At 41.0% G+C, this 15906-nt stretch overlaps 2 protein-coding genes and 1 long non-coding RNA gene across 4 annotated transcripts; 1 reads left to right on the forward strand and 2 right to left on the reverse strand.

The window, feature by feature from the left end:
• Positions 1-56: 56 nt before the first annotated feature.
• Positions 57-13003, reverse strand: spag1a (sperm associated antigen 1a). 2 transcript variants are annotated; one of them, XR_270308.4, is made up of 9 exons: positions 11548-13003; positions 10355-10454; positions 9055-9207; positions 8728-8885; positions 4579-4720; positions 3659-3785; positions 3402-3539; positions 2051-2285; positions 57-516 (listed from the first exon to the last, which is right to left on the reverse strand). XR_270308.4 is itself a non-coding variant. In XM_003444181.5 (8 exons), the coding sequence occupies exons 1-8, from the start codon at positions 11900-11902 to the stop codon at positions 2280-2282; spliced, it is 1179 nt and encodes a 392-aa protein (XP_003444229.2). In that variant the 5' UTR covers positions 11903-13003; the 3' UTR covers positions 57-2279. The 2 variants fall into 2 exon arrangements, 1 of the variants encoding a protein (XP_003444229.2); XM_003444181.5 differs by having other exon boundaries at positions 57-2285.
• On the forward strand, positions 2065-10353 carry LOC112843485 (uncharacterized). Its single transcript, XR_003215847.1, has 2 exons — positions 2065-2304; positions 8711-10353. It is a non-coding gene; the product is annotated as an uncharacterized LOC112843485 (long non-coding RNA).
• Positions 13004-13855: 852 nt separating the features above from the next.
• polr2k (RNA polymerase II, I and III subunit K) lies at positions 13856-15871 on the reverse strand. Its single transcript, XM_003444098.5, has 4 exons — positions 15759-15871; positions 15490-15558; positions 14134-14226; positions 13856-13957 (listed from the first exon to the last, which is right to left on the reverse strand). The coding sequence occupies exons 2-4, from the start codon at positions 15548-15550 to the stop codon at positions 13935-13937; spliced, it is 177 nt and encodes a 58-aa protein (XP_003444146.1). The 5' UTR covers positions 15551-15558; positions 15759-15871; the 3' UTR covers positions 13856-13934.
• Positions 15872-15906: the final 35 nt, after the last annotated feature.

Below are 15906 nucleotides of genomic sequence, written 5' to 3' on the forward strand. Positions count from 1 at the left end.
TTGTTTTGTGTTCATTCATTCATGTTTCCATTTGAAATAACACACAGGCACATTAATGCATTCATGTAGCAGTTTATTTACATTTGCATTCAGTCTATTTACATACAGTACATGCTTTTACATTCATGAACGAAGCTTTACATCAAGATATTTTTTTTTTAAGATAAGCCTTTTATTTTTACAACAAAAAGGAAAACGAGACTGGAAAAAACTAACCTAATATTTTTATACTTGCAAAATAAACTGTGGCACAGTGTGCTAAATTTTAAAGAAATACATAGTGGATGTGGGTGATTTCAAAAGCTGCTCCTGTGGGGAGTTGACAGAGGTGATAAATTATGTTTGCAAAGCTTGGTAAGCATCTAATTTGTCCTTTTCAAACGTGTTTGAAAGTGCAAACAGGTGAAACGAGTAGCTGACAGCCAAGCACGTTCTGCACACAACCGCAGGCTGAAATGTGAGAGAATGACAAGCCTGAGGGTGGAAGCTGAAAATGACTTTCCATGGAGGCCTTTTCTGCCAAAGAAAATTTACGGTACATTAGTCAAAATTTTGGTTTAAGTCTCAAACTTTGACTTATTAACTCAATTAATTACTTGAAACTGAGGGGAAAAAACATGAAATTTTGAGATAATAGGTAAGTAATTGAGATACATGAAGCTTTTTTTTATTCAGAACCCCCCCCCCCAATTGGAAACAAGCTTTCAATTTGTTGGGTAAGAAACCAAGCGTTGCTGCTAGGCTCCCAACTCATACAAACGAGTTATTGATGTTTTTACTTAAATAAAGTACATTTGTATCACTGTAAAGAATAATTTTCTTGTAATATGACAGTTTTTGATAAATATATTTGGGTGTTTAATCAGAGCCTTATCAGCGGGTCTTGTTGCAGCAATAAGGGCACAGATATGTGGGCATTAGCTTTAATTTAACTACTATATACCTACACACAAAAACAAAACAGAAGTTTTTGAATTACATTAATGACTGAGCTACAGTAAGATGTACAGTGCATTGTTCTGTAAACTAACACTAACCTCAGCAGGGCAATATTTAAACCCAGAGAGGTACGTGAACTAAAAGTCGCTTAAAAGGGGATCTATTGTGTTCATTTCCCACTCACTCTAAATTTTTATTCAACTTTATTTGATTTGCAGCTAAGCGATCGCTATGTATGTTATTGGTCTTTTATCCCCTCTCTGAAACAAGTCTCTTTAGTTTCTGTTTCTTTAAGGCACCCCCCCCCACTACAAGCCCAAATTCTGATTGGTTGCCCTTCGACTTGCTTCTAAAGAGAACCCAGTGCTTGTTAGCTCCGCCTCCTTATTCAGGCATAGCGAGAGTTGAGTTGACCATATAAGGAAGAGCATTCCGAGCTGACATCAGCTCAGCACTAGTGTTAAACACAACACAATGATTACTTTATAAAAGATGATGTAATTTTTCTGAAACAGTGGCCAGTTTGAATATGAAATTCCAGCAGCATTTATCAGACAGGAAATAAAGAAAAGCATCATGGGTCCACTCTAAAGTGCTGACCTCAGACGTTTTTTTTTTTTTTAGCTAATCTAACCGGTGAAGCTTAAATTCACGTTAGTGCCTTTTAGAGCACTTCCCAAAACTAATAGTGATGATAGTTTATGTGATGTTGTTGGCTTGTTGTTTAAATTAATAGCAGCTCTTATCACACTATATGTAAACAATAACAAATGCTTTGGAATAAAATAGCTGAAGCTTTCGTATCTTGCTGTGCAACACACAAACACACACTGCCTGCACTGCACTGATCCATTCCTTTCAAAGCAGATTAAAAAAAAAAAGCAATCAAAATAAAACCTTTAATCTTGGCGTATTTCATCCTAACTGTGGTAAAAATCTCAGTAAGGCACGCTTGATACGCACTCTCTTTCCCCTCTCTCAACACTCTTTAACAAGTAAGAGTGCTCTGGAGCCTGTTACATGAAACTGGACATTACATCATAACGTGAATGATTTATAGTGCGAGCGGGTCACAAGTACCTTGACATTAGCCTCTTTAAATAAAGCTTACCGTTATGTAAGCTTGTGTACTCAGGAGTTACGTGTGGTTCGCACACATTGCAGATGAAGCAGAGCTGAAAAGCTGGTCGTCCACGGTTCTCGTCCCAGGAGTTCAAAAATAGTCATTTGCATTTCTACGCCGCTTACTTGCTGTAGCCGATTGCTTTAAAAGTCCTGCAGCAGTACGGTAAGTGTCCACACCTGTCTCCACATGTCCACATGTGAACCAGCGGGAGACATCAAACCTGCAGGAAATCATCAAAGGTTAGCCTTTTCTGTGGGGTTTTGTCTGTCTTAATAGTTTGTAACATACTTAGTAAAGCCATGTTCCTAGCTAATTGGAGACGTTACAAACAGATATGGGATGTGTCTGGATCCAGACCTGGAGGCTTGTCAACTAGTGATTAAAGCATTCCAGAATATATCCGGTACCTGTTTACCAAGTATCAGCTGTCGTACCAGCAGAACAGTTTCTTTCTTCAGGCTTCAAAACTGCCAAATTCATCCTCCACACTCTTCTTCTTTTGCTTGTTCCCTTCAAGGTTCACCACAGCAGATCACCTGCCTCCATCTCACCCTGTCTCTAGCACCCTCCTCTGTCCTACCAGCCCTCTGGATGTCCTGCTTCGCTACATCCTTGAACCTCCTTTGTTTTCTTTCTCTTTTCATCCTGCCTGAAAGCTCCATATTCAACATCCTTTGTCCAGTATATCCACTATCCCTACTCTGGACATGTCCAAACCATCTCAGCCTCACCACTCAAACTTTGTTTCCAACCTGCTCAACCTGAGCTGTCCCTCTGATGCACTCTACTCTTTCTAATCCTGTTCATTGTGATCACTCGCAATGAAAAGCTTATCATCACCTCGAGCTCCACTTCCTGCCATTGCCACTGTCTCCAAATCATCTAAACCTTCCCTTTTGGTGTTGCTCCTTGTTACGTTCCCTAACAGTCTGAGGGATGTGAGGAAAATAACAAAGCATTTCCAGATTGAAAAACTGAGATAAGTAGGCAAATGAGTAAAGCAAAGGTTTTTATGAACAAATAAAATGAAAGAGGCAAACGTGCTGCTATCACCTTTAAAAGAAAAGAAGCATAAAAAAGCAAGTATAAAAGGTTAAATCTCTAAAAACACCCTCCTCTGACACTCATCTCCACCCACTCCACCCTGCCCACAGCCTTGCTTTGGACAGTTCACCCCAGGTATTTAATCTCACCCACCTTCACTACCTCTCCTCCTTGCATAAAGGGACTAAACTTCCAGTATAGTTTTATAACCTTGTGTTGCATAATGACAACTACAATGAAAATTAAATCTAGTAATTCAGGGGGTTAAGGTGACGTGAGGAACTTGTTTTACCCTTGGTGTGTGCACGGTGTTGTCCATCAGGCTCTGTCTCAGCAAGCCCGTCACCACCTCGAGCTCCTGCTCCGCCTCCCGGACGTTGGGGTCCAGTCGGAGGACTTCCTGGAGGTCACTGCTAGCTGAAAGGTAGTCCTACAGGATAATCATTCACACAGAGAAATCAGGAATGAGAGGAGGTAAAAAAAAATCTAATGCATTATCTTAAAATGACAAGGAAGATTTAAAAGGTTTATGAGGGGGCGCGCCGGCACCTGTAAACCTTTAAAAGCCAGGGCTCGTCTGTAGAAGGCTTTCTTGTTGTTCGGCTCCAGCTGCAGCGCCGAATCGCAGTCCAGCCGGGCCTCTTCGAAGCGATTCAGTTTCAGGAGACAGATGGCTCTGGAGGAGAAGTAAAGGGTTAGTCAGATGGTCTCTGTCAGTGATGATCAGTATGAGGACCAGGCTACGCATGTTTAGATTACTCCACACTGTTTCAAATAGAAATAAAAAACCTTTATCTTCAAAATATGCACTGTAGAAGAGTAGGGGCAGATGCATTTTCCCCAACATTTCGCACAATATCTTGTTAATATAGAGATTTTTGCAGGATGTAATATTTACAGGGAATCCATGTGTCCAGCAGTTTAGGTTTTCATGTTTGCAACATAATATTTAATCTGAAATTAGCTTCAGATATACTGATACACCTTCATGGGGCTTTATCCAGAGCAACAACAGGCAGTGCATCAGATCTGACATGCCAGGTGGTCATATGGTGCCCTCTACTGTTCCCCCTGTCTACCTGTAAATGGAGAATTAGCTCTGAGCTCTGCATCGCTCCCTACTGTGAAAGGAGAGGCCATTTTTCTGTGCTGACAAAGTAAGATCAAAACATGCAATTTCATTGAAAACTTGTGACACTGACGAGCAACCAGGGGAAGGTGAAGGTGAAGAATGACATTCATTTAAGCCTTTGCTGCAAGAATAGAGAAACTGGCATTATTTCAGCTGATTTTTACGCAATATTTGAGCTGAAGCTTCTTACTTGATGTAGGCAGTTATTCTGTTACTTTGGGGGGTGGCGATCAAACTACCCACCTTTCAAACAGTGTTTCTTTTATAAAGTAATTCAGGTGCTCTTGTTGCAAAGACCAGTCAATTCTAGCGTCTGTTTGGGTTGTTTTTTTCGTACCTGTTTGTGTGGAGCGCACATTCGTCAGGTTTTATGGTGAGACATTCACTGTACTTCTCCAGGGCCTCCTGGAAGTAGCCTTTCTTGACCAGACTGTTGCCTTCCTGTTTAAGCAGAGTGAAGCGGACTTCTTTTCTTCTGGCTGTTGGCAGAAAAATGTTATTTTCCAACTGAAAAAGATGACTTCATAAAGAGTTCATTTTCTTCAGTGCAAGTTATTGATTGGTTAGACAGATCTGGGGCAGACTGTACTGAATGGTTTGTCTTTCAACAAGCCTCTGCTACAATTTCTTCACACTGTTTCAGGCCTTAATAAATCCAGCCTGTCGGCAGCAGTCTCAGTGGACCAGCGGAGATGAGTCAACTCCTCCTTAGTTAGCAATCGGCTGTGCTGAAAAAGCCAATGCGGCTAATGAGTTGTGGGAAAGACACACGCAGCGGTAAACATATCCACAGACTCACAGGTACACAAAGAGATAATATTCGCATTAATGAAATGACACAGCTACTAATGCCAACTCTCGAAAAACCGAGCTCAGCAGGCATTAAAAGTAATATACACTCACTAGTCACTGGAATAGGTACACCTGTTCAACTTCTCTTTAACAAAAATATCTAATCAGCCAATCACATGGCAGCAACTCAGTGCATTTAGGTATTTAGATGTGCTCCAGACGGCCTGCTGAAGTTCAAACTAAGATTCAAAACAGAGAACAAAGGTGATGTGAGTGATTTTCTGTGTGAGTATTTCTGAAACTGCTAGCCAGCTGGGATTTTCCCCCACAAACATCTCTCGAGTTTATGGACAATGGTCAAAGAAAACAGAGAAAACATCTACTGAGCCAAAGTTCTCTGGAGAAAATCCTGTTGATGTCAGAGGTCAGAGGAAAATGGCCAAATGCTTCAGGCTAAAAGGAAGGGAACAGTAACTCAGATAACCGCTTGTCTCAACCAAGTCATGCAGATGAGCATCTCTAAATGCACAACACAAGAGGAGCCTGAAGCAGACGGGCCTCAGAAACAGAAGAGCACACCGCCTATCAGCTAAGAACAGGAAACTGAAGCTACAGTTCATACTGGCTCACCTAAATTGGACGACAGACTGGAGAAATGCGGTCTGGTCTGATGAGTAACAATTATTGCTGCAACATTCACTTGTCAGGGTCAGAATTTGGCAAAAATACATGAAAGCATTGAATCAATCCTACCTTATATCAACAGTTCAGAAGGTCCAACCCAGTAATAACAAAGTATAACTAATAAAGTGTTCAGACAGAGTTACTTTAGAAAGCATTCAGGCCCAATGCACTATAAAACTACTGAATTAAAAAGCCTGAACCGGGTTTTGAAACTCTTTTTCATTTTTTCTCTACCAAGAAAATTCCAGTTTCATCCATTTACAATTGAACCAAAGCACAAAGTGAAAAGGCCTGCATGCTTTCTGAAGCAGCTTGGTGCTGAAAGGTTATTTTTTCACTTAGCTGAGACGTCCGTCGATACCACAAACCACTCAGGCTAACTCTCTGTATCAGAGCTGCTCTGTTGCTGGGAAACTAAATTGATATGTGGAGCATGAGTATTTGAGATCAATCACCTCTGAAGCTGATACAAGCTGGGAGTCAAGCTGTGAGGAGATAATTTAACAGATACAATCTAATAACATTACCAATAACACAGTCAAAACAGACACGCTGGCACCGGCGCTGAAGCGTAGTGGCAGGTTAGGAGGGTTCGGGGCTGTGGGGGAATAATAACACAAGTTTGTGCAAACTTTGATTACAGGGATATTTTAATGCTAACTTGCTGTAGAGGTTGTGTTTAATTCTTTTCAATCCCAGCATCAATAGATACGTAATTTCCTCTGGCGGATAACACAGCTGTGTTTGCAAATGCCAGGAGAGCAATAGCTTTAATCATCGCCACTAACGCTAGCTCAACTAATAAATCCAATGCTCATTTAACTTGTGTTGTGGCAATTAAAGGCATAGTAACATATTAATGAACTCGAGGCTTCATTAAGTCTAATTGTTTTAACGGATAAAATTATAATTGTCAGAATTTTAATCCATTTTAACTCTTTTATTAAAGATCACAGTTTAGTGTTGTTTTGTGTTGCGTGTTTGCAGTTTTATTTCCTGTGTTTGGGAAATCAACATGAAGACGTAGCAACAACACAAATGTGATTTTAGGAATGAACTAATTGAACATTTGAGACACTCAAATTGACTTGTTGTATTAGAGAATTGTAGATGTACACGAGTTGGGAAGCTCTTTCTCCATTTCTAAACAACCGAAGATTCTAAGATCATCAGTCCAAACAATTTGACATAAGTACAAGTTATTCAGATGTGTCACAACTTTGTCCGGAAGAAGACCCAAACTGTCACCCTCATATGAGAGGAAACTGATTTGAATATTCAGGAACCAACAAGGCTCAAGCCATGAACTGGAAGCTACTGGGACACCAGCATCACTGTCCACAGTGAAGTCAGTTTTACACCATACACTGAGATGGTGCTGACCACAAAAGAAGCCTTCAAAATAGACGCCTTCAAATTTGCAGCTGCCCACATGCACAAACAAAACTCCTTCTGGAGAAAAGTTTAATGGTCAGATGAGATAAATATTAAACTATTTGGCTTCAATGGCAAGAAGTATGTTTGGAGGAGTAAAGGTGAGGCTTTCAAACCTAAGAACACTGCACCAGCTGTCAAGCATGGTGGTGGTAGCATCATGCTGTGAGGCTGTTTTGCTGCCAGTGGTATTGGTACACTGCACAAAGTGGATGGAAAAATGAAGAAGGAGGACTACCTCCAAATTCTTCAACTTCACCACAACAGTTGGATGTTTGAAACGTGAACACAGTTGCGTGTTCCAACAGGACAATGATCCCGTTCCCATTAAGAATGGATAAAGCAGGCTAACATTAATCTTCTGAAACGGCCTCCCTGAAGCCCAAACTTCAACCCCACTGAAACTTTGTGTAATACACGTCAAAGCTGGTTCTGAACCAGAAAACCAACCAATTTAAATGAAGTTTTCTGCCATTACAATCAGTCAAATATCCACCCAGAATTATTCCAGAAGCTTGCTGATGGCTACCAAAGACATCTTGTCAAGATGCAACTTGCTAAAGGACATGTAACCACATATTAATGGCGCTGTATATACTGGTGACCTTGTTTGGATCAGAGAAAATTCAAAGTAAATTCAAACTCCTTGTCTTTTAAAGACATTACAGATGTGTGCCGTACAATCATTCCACCCTGGAAAAAGAAAAGTTCAAAGAAGTCATTAAAACCTCAAAGTTACCACCACATATTTTCTCATGATGAGCGGATGTGAACTTCTGGCCACAACTTTACTTTATTTCCACCACAGTTTATAATAACTTACGATGCTGTCTCTCCGATCGCTTTGAACTGGAACTTTTTTTTTTCATTTCTTATTGTTGGCATGGTGTCATTCCTCCTCAGCAAGATGGAACAAAATGCATTACTGTAGGAGGTAGTGATTAACAGTGCTGCATATTCGCTGTGACAAATTTAACCAGCAGACATGTTGCTTTAACACTTACAACTTCGATCACTTCCTGTCTGCTTCTGTTTCTGGCTTCATATTCATTCACCCTTGTATGTGTTAGATCCTGTGTTTGGAGTTTTTCATTAGACGAGTACAAGTAAACAGATTTATCTGTTAGTGTTAGTGTGAGTTTTACAGCCTTATACTACTCCAAACCTATTTACATATATTTGCATTTATGGCACATTTGGAGTCTCCTGGTTCTTGTGAGCAGTTCGAGCACAGAGGAAACTTGACCTGGATTGTTCCATTACAGCAGCACTATAGTCTGTGTGGATCGTCTTTACTTTGCATTATTGATAGTACACCCAGACAAACACACACACACAGAGTCTCTCAGCAGGAGCACCTTCACCACTACTCAGCATTTGCACGCTGATTCTGCTGGTGCTCTATGGTTCAATTATTTAACTGTTTCTTTTACAAATGCTGCGTGAATGCAATCACCCAAAGAACTGTCTTTACTCAAGAAAATCTGGGCAGATTTCTTTAAAAGGCTTCTTTGTTTGCATCAGATGTGCTCATCACATTTAACCTCTTAAACCCACAGGAAGTGATGTTCCTCACCTTCCTCCTGGGCTGCTCTGGCGGCCCGGGCCTGGGCCTGCTCGATGCTGATTGGTTTCTCTCGGTGCTGCAACTGCACAGACAGGGGGACGACGGGAATCTCTGGAAGCTTCTGTCTCCACTCGGGCCCATCCTGCTCAATCAGCATCTTTGTGAGCCTGTCAGAGGACAAAGAGACTGAAACTAAGACCGCAAAGTGTTTCGCATTAGCAAGACTCGTGCAGGGACCCAAAGGGAAACTGAAATGACTGAGACGACTTGGTGTTACGTGAAATTTGTCTTAACATACGCCAGTTTCCCGTGTTTGGTTATTTGTGTTCAGCTGACCTGTGGATGCTGTCGTGAGCCGCCTGTATCCCTGTGTCTAACTGCAGGACGGTCTTATAATCCACGTAGGCCTTTCTGTAGCGCTCCAGTGACTCATAGGCCATAGCTCGACGCAACAGAGGCTTCAAGGAGTAGGGCTGCAGCTCCAGAGCCCTAAGAGGATCAGAGAGGAGAGGCGGAGACCGAGGGATCTGAACATGTGAATGAATATTTGACCGACAGGCTGTCGCAGCCTTTAGAGCAAAGAAACAAAAAGCAGAAAGCTGCTGGATCCAAAACTGCATCACTATGGATGATCTGCATGCTGTGTTCCACAGTTACAGAGAAAACAGTTACAATCGGGGTGTGGAAAAGCAGCTTGTCATTCAGCTTTCATGTAAATAATATTGAATTTAAATAAAAACACAGCCCACATGTCCCCAACTGGTTAATGTCACGGTCCCTGGGTCTTTTACCGGGAGCTTTTGTGTTTTGCAGGTTCATGACTTCCTCTAGATTTGAGAAATGATTTTGTTCTAATTCAGTATTCTTCATGGTCTTCTGTTAATGTTTTTTTTCATATGAGTTTCTTTATTTGTCCCTATAGTTCTTTGCTTGCTTGTAGATGACTTAAGGTTTATTAGTTCCCTTTTGTTAATCCCACTCTGTCCCTCCAGTCTTGTCTCTGTCTCTTGTCTTTCACTGTTTACTTCACATGTTCGAGCCTTTGTCGGTATCTTATTTCCTGCTTCATTTTGGTGGTCTTTTGTCTTTCGTGCTTTGTATCTAATTCATATTCTCGTCTCGTTATCCCTGATTTGTTCCTGCTGTATCTCAAACTTTTGACTCTGTTAAAATAGTGAGTATAAGACAAAAAAGCACAAAAACTCCCCCTTTAATAAGATATTCATAAGTTTTCTTGGCTGATCTCTTTATCCCAATCTCCATCTATGCATTTCTCTCTTTATAAGCTGGTACTGGTAAGAGTAGACGTTCCAACCAGGCTGTAATTGTTGCCATTTTGGGAAAATTAATTGTTTACCACCATGTTACAGCTGTTATGTACAGTTATCTCTCAAATGATGTCACACATAAACTTAGCACTCCACACTTTAAACAAATGGTCACTTTTGGACCCAAAACCCCAAGATGATTACGACCATGACACCAAAACCAATGAGTGTCATTTGAGTGGTTATGGCCATCTTTTAAATACAGTCTGTGATCTGACAGTGTTTTTGGAGTGTGATGTCAGATCTGTGGAGTCGTCTCTCAAACCTGGAAGTTATAACCTGTAATAAAACCGACGCTTGTCACGTACTTGTTGCAGTCCTGTATGCAGTCTGTGCTGTTTCCCTCCTTCAGGTAACAGGCTGCTCTGTTGGAGTAGAGAATACACAGGTCCTCTGGACTATCAATGCCTGCAAGGGGACAACCGTAATCACATTTCTGAAAGACCAGCTTCATTTACGTCATCTTGTGATCTGAAAACCAGGTGTAAGGCCATGCTACACATCCATATTACCAGCAGTTGTTTGGACTTTGGGGCCTAAAGTGCTCGAGAGAGAAGAGAAATCAAGACAAGTGAAGCAGTTCAATTGCAAGTGTCCAGAAACGCTGAAGGGGTGAAAGGCAGACAGATAAAAGGCTGTGTTAAGAGATCCCTCGGTAGAGTCATTTTCTCCTCTGTCCTTTCCACTCTAGTGCAGTTTCATAACCGCTGGGAGAGCATCAGTCTTATGTACAGCTTCCACAACCCACAGCGCATCATCATCATCATACACTGTTCTCACCAGCTTTCTGATTGAAGTCTATGATTAATCAAGTCTAAACGTTTGGAATCTGGCCACAGTGCAAGTGCAGAAAAAGCCATCACACCTGCCAGCTACAAGAGTAAAAGTCAGCTGAGTGCTCTCCGTGCAGCGTGGCATTGAGCCTCACATAAAAGCCCCATGCATCAGCACACAACTTCCATCGACAGCAACTTGTCTTGTGCCAACACTCCACTGCAATCACAAATCACCAGTGCAGAGACGCCTCATGTCTCTGTTTCATGCTAAAAAGTGACCTGAAGTCATCCTGCAGGCTGACTGGAGAAACGGTGGTATAATGCATTCATAACTGACACGGGATACGTTGGATTGTGGAACCAGGTGACACTGAGTCAACTTGTATGTGATACCCTTACCAGGGCTAAGTCACAGATGCTACGAGAGGGTTTCTGTCAGGCTCTGTGACACCCATCTGCTGTTTTTGGCGACTCTACACTGAGTCACAGAGCTGGAAAAGCTACTCCAAGAAATCAAATGAGGAAAATAAACAAGAAATAACTTTCTGGTAGCAAAATTACTGTAATTTTCTAAAACTATACATAGTTTAATTAATTAATCACGAAATTAGCAGTTAGATGAAGCTCCTCTAACTATGCTATAGTATCGTTGCTATAATCAGATTTGTTTATCCCAGGATCACATGCTGTGTAAGAGAAAAGAAGCCGCTCATGTCACCCCCCACCTGCTTCAGCACACCCCTCAATGGCCTGGGTGTACTTCTCCAATGCGTCTCCAAACTGTCCGTGTTTGAAGAGATGGTTCCCTTCATTCTTGAGCCGGGCCAGGTGAGGAGGCAGGGCCCCGGCGGGAGCATCCAGGTAACTTGTGTCCACTGCAGGGCTGTCCTCCTTCTTCTCTTGCCCACCAGCAGGGCTGTTTTCTCTCTGAGTGCCATTGACCGTTCCCTTCTCTGGAGCCATGTGAGGCTTTCCCCCGCTGCTTCCACCCCGGCTCCTCGTCCCACTCCCTGCTGTGGCCTGATCCGCGCTCGCTGCCCCTCCTCCGCCGCCCGGAGGTTTCTCCTGCGCGTTCCCCATAGCTGCACTCCCTCTGCAGTGTGCTCAAACTCTGCCTCTCCCTCTCTCAGAGCCGCAGCTACATCTGAGCCTGGATGGGGATTTCTGCTGGACACACCCCCGACATGAGGCGTCAGATGTGATGTCAGCGAGGGGGAGGGGGGAGTGCCACAGCGATGCAGTGCTGCAGTAGGACAGCTCTGAAGGGAGAGCCTCAGTTTAGACTTCAGAGCAGAGGAAGCCTGGACCAGACACACACATGCGAGACACTTTAATGCTTTAATTCATCAAATTTTAAGAAAAAAAATATTATAATTTCGATTATACGTGATTTACGCTGTATTATTGGAGGAGAAGTAACTGACAGGCAACATTTTGACACAGTGGAAAGATATAGATGATTAATTATTCTTAGGATAATTGGAGTGAGCTGCAAATCTGATCAACAGCAAACAAACAGATTATTAATCATGTAAAATTACATTTTGTAGATGGAAAATCCAGTCCAGTAATGAAAACAATCATTGAATCCAGTCCTGTTTGTCACCTAAAGGGTAGTTCAGCAAAGTAATTACTTTGTTGATGAGAACACGTTTTTCATAACTCTCTCAGCAGCATCTTAGCTGGAAGCAGCTCTCTGTTCAGCACCGGGAAATTTCATTAGGATTATTTTCTATTGGTCGACATTTTGGCATGTAATTGCATCAAATCACAGGTTCACACAAATGTTTTACACATAATTTTAGTTTTTTATTATTATCTATTATTTGTTGTGTCTTACTTGTGTAATGTGTACAAAAAACAAAGACACTGCTGGAGTCTCCTCCAGCTGCCCAGCAGCAAGTAAGTCAGAAGAATCTGTCACAGATTTTCAACATTTGTACAAATTAAACCAGTGAGACGTAGACGTGCTGGTATGAGGATTTTTGCACCTTTGAGTAGAGAGAGTGCAACAGTTTGAAATCTTTGTGCTAAGCCAAACTAAAAAGTTGCCATGCAGATATTAAGGGACTAAATGCACTAAAAAAAACTGATTTAGATTTAAATCAACTTAAAGCTAAACTTGGGGAGACCGTGTAATTTAAAGAAGTTAAAGCTATCATATTGCTGTTTTAGATCAAAAATACACTCAATGGACACTTAAGTACACCTTGCTTGTACTGGGTTGGTCCCCCTTTTGCAATCAGAGTTGCCTTAACTCTTTAATTCTTCTTCTATTGTGCAATTTTGGTGAGCCAGTATGTTTCCTGCTCTTTGTGGACAGGAAACTGAGGGACCCAATGCGGTCTTTTGTTTACATTGTGCATTCAGATACGCTCTTCCGAATACCTTGCTTGTAAGCAGTTGTCATTTGAGTTACTGTTGCCTTTTTCTTTCTTTCTTTTTTTAAATCACCTCAAAACACTCTGTCCAATCCTCCCTGGCATCAATGATGCAATTTCCCCAAAAGAACTGCCGCTCACTGGATATTTTCTCTTTTTGGGAGATGGCTGTGGGAAAATCCTCGTAGATCAGCCAGTCTGGTACCAACAATTATCCCACAGTCAAAGTCATTAAAATCACCTTTGGGGGTGAGGGGAAGAAAACATCGAAGTGTCATTTAATCTTTATTACTATGAAAAAGGCCCCAAACCAGTTTGCATTACACAAAATCAGGTTACTTCCCCCTGCTGCATTTTATTATTCTGAAAGGCAGACTTCATTTCAGGGGTCGAAAAGCTGCAAACATCTCATAGCAACAGACCAATTACACGTGACTACATGAATATAGAAAAGTCTACAAGAGCTGAAACACATATTTTCCTGTCGTCATGGAGATGCTACCAATTAAATCGGCTCATCAGTTAGAAAAACTGGAAAAACAGTCACGACCAATTAAAATACTTATTTTTTAATAAACCAAAACAAACTTTCATACATCTTTGACAAGCAAATGTATTGTTTAGACGGAGAATAAAATGAGTAGTTCACAAATCTGAAGCCAGGTCTATTTATTTACATGATCCCACACTACAAACAGTAAACAGAGTCAAAACTGCTCCTCTCCTCTTCTTCATCGGGCATCGAATACAACCACTGAAATCAGAGAGTCAAGGAAATCCACAGCAAACGTAGCAACCAAAAAATATCAATCAAAAACAAAATATCTGAACACTCTTTAGCATAAAGATTCATGTCTGAAATTAACTGTCAGTTGGTCATTTTTAATGTTTTCACAAGTTGTCTTCATGCACACAATGTCAAAAGGATACATCTCTTTGTTCTCTTCTTGTACATGATCCTGTAGCCACACTCTCTGCATCTGATCGGATCGCGGGCTTTGATTTCGTTCTCGGTGTGACATTCTGCAAGTGATGAGAGAAATCATGGTGTTATGTGTTCAAGTGCAGTTTGAGCAGAGCAGAGCAGCGGGCAGCACATAGTTTTTCTGCTGATGTTAATGACAGAGAAGGTTTGGACCTCTGCAGCTACTGAGTCAGCAGAGTGTTGGTAACTTTTTTTCACTTAGCGCACGCCTCTGAATTCAAAGAGGTGTGGCCCAATATTTTAGTCCATAATGTGTAAGGTGTATTCATTTCAGTTCATTCAGATTGTTACTGAGTTTTTACACTTGCCACAAAACTTGTTAGTACTAAAATCAGGGTGGTTCCTTTTCCAGATGCAAGATGACCAACATTACGTAATCATGGTGAAATATGTGTTATTGGTTCCAAAATAGTAACAATGTATCAGACTGTGAAGGAGGTTTAACATTTCCCACTGTAAACATTTAGTGAGCCTAATGTGTATGTTATGTCATCCAGAGGTCTCCACCAAGGTGGATTAAGTAGTAAAAACACTATTCAAACACAAGAACATCATGTAACTCTCAGTTAGTACTTGTGTTTTGCACCTGGAAGCACAAATACCCACAAGGTAAAAAAAAAAAAAAAAAAAAAATCATACATACATACAGAACAATAAAATTATCTTATTCCAAGCTAACTATGATTAAAACAGAGATTAGAAAAGGGGTAGGGGTCATGAGGCTATAAAGGCACCTGAGATGTAATTTCAGTGAATGGAAATCCCACACATGCCAGGTATCACAGCTTTGAATGCACAGACCGGTTTACAATAGGCAGACCTTGTGCTCCAAGTGTTATTTAGTACTAATACTGAACTCATATTTATAATTATAGACGGTAGTTATGCGAATTTTCTATAATGTACATTTTCATGTGTTAGGCAAAACAGGACATGATATAGTGTGATAGATGGTTTTCTCTAAAAACTAGTGCTGTAATACCTGAAAAAATACACTCTCAGTTATCTCTGAAGCATTAATTACGGATTAATCCTTAATTTATTAATGTCGGACAGGCTAGTTTTAGAATCTAAATTTAGCTGTAGTTTATTATTTGTTAACTTATTATGAGAGAATTGTTACTACGACGGAACACAATATGAACAATATTTAAGGTCTCTGCGGTGTAATGTAAAAAAAAAAAACATCCAGAGGAGAAGCAGCCGTGATGGCAGTGATGAAAGGTTTGCATTAGAGCAGGTAAGATCGTACTGTTTGCATTACCCGCGGGTGTATTATTAAAGTAAAAGTTGTAATATACCTCCACATATGTAGATCATAGGCTGCTGCTTGGGCGGCTGTAGATCTTTCTGCGTATCCATTTCTGATTCTTAACAAAAAAATAGAGACAGAGATATAACTGTTAACAACATGCTAACAGAAACAGCATGGTATTGCCCGAAACAGACTAAAACAACCCATATGGTATTTAGAGCAAACAACAAATATCTTTAAAGTATCTAAAAACGCTGCATAAACCTAACAGATATGAAGTACACAGGATGGAAAGACAACAACAAGGTTTCTCACCGTTTAAACACGATAGCTGCTAGCTGTTTACCTCTCTTTTCATACTCCACAAGGCTCCTGCCTGCACATGCGTAGAACAGTCGTTCACCTCACAGCAAAGTCGCTTGTGATTGGTCGGACGATGTCTTTGAATGAGACCAGGAAAGCA

The sequence above is a fragment of the Oreochromis niloticus genome, linkage group LG22 (assembly GCF_001858045.2).
Source record: "Oreochromis niloticus isolate F11D_XX linkage group LG22, O_niloticus_UMD_NMBU, whole genome shotgun sequence".
Lineage (NCBI taxonomy): Eukaryota > Metazoa > Chordata > Actinopteri > Cichliformes > Cichlidae > Oreochromis > Oreochromis niloticus.

Bases quoted from the DNA above. Each gene is read 5' to 3' on its own strand.
- polr2k (XM_003444098.5), bottom strand. From the start codon at position 15,550: ATGGATACGCAGAAAGATCTACAGCCGCCCAAGCAGCAGCCTATGATC. The intron at 14,227-15,489 runs GTATATTACAAC...CATCACTTGCAG, and splicing joins TATGATCTACATATGTGGAG to AATGTCACACCGAGAACGAA. The intron at 13,958-14,133 runs GTATCCTTTTGA...CTCTGATTTCAG, and splicing joins CAAGAAGAGAACAAAGAGAT to TGGTTGTATTCGATGCCCGA.
- spag1a (XM_003444181.5), bottom strand. From the start codon at position 11,902: ATGGGGAACGCGCAGGAGAAACCTCCGGGCGGCGGAGGAGGGGCAGCG. The intron at 4,721-8,727 runs GTGAGGAACATC...TTCTGCCAACAG, and splicing joins CAGAGCAGCCCAGGAGGAAG to CCAGAAGAAAAGAAGTCCGC. The intron at 3,786-4,578 runs GTACGAAAAAAA...CTTCTCCTCCAG, and splicing joins TGTGCGCTCCACACAAACAG to AGCCATCTGTCTCCTGAAAC.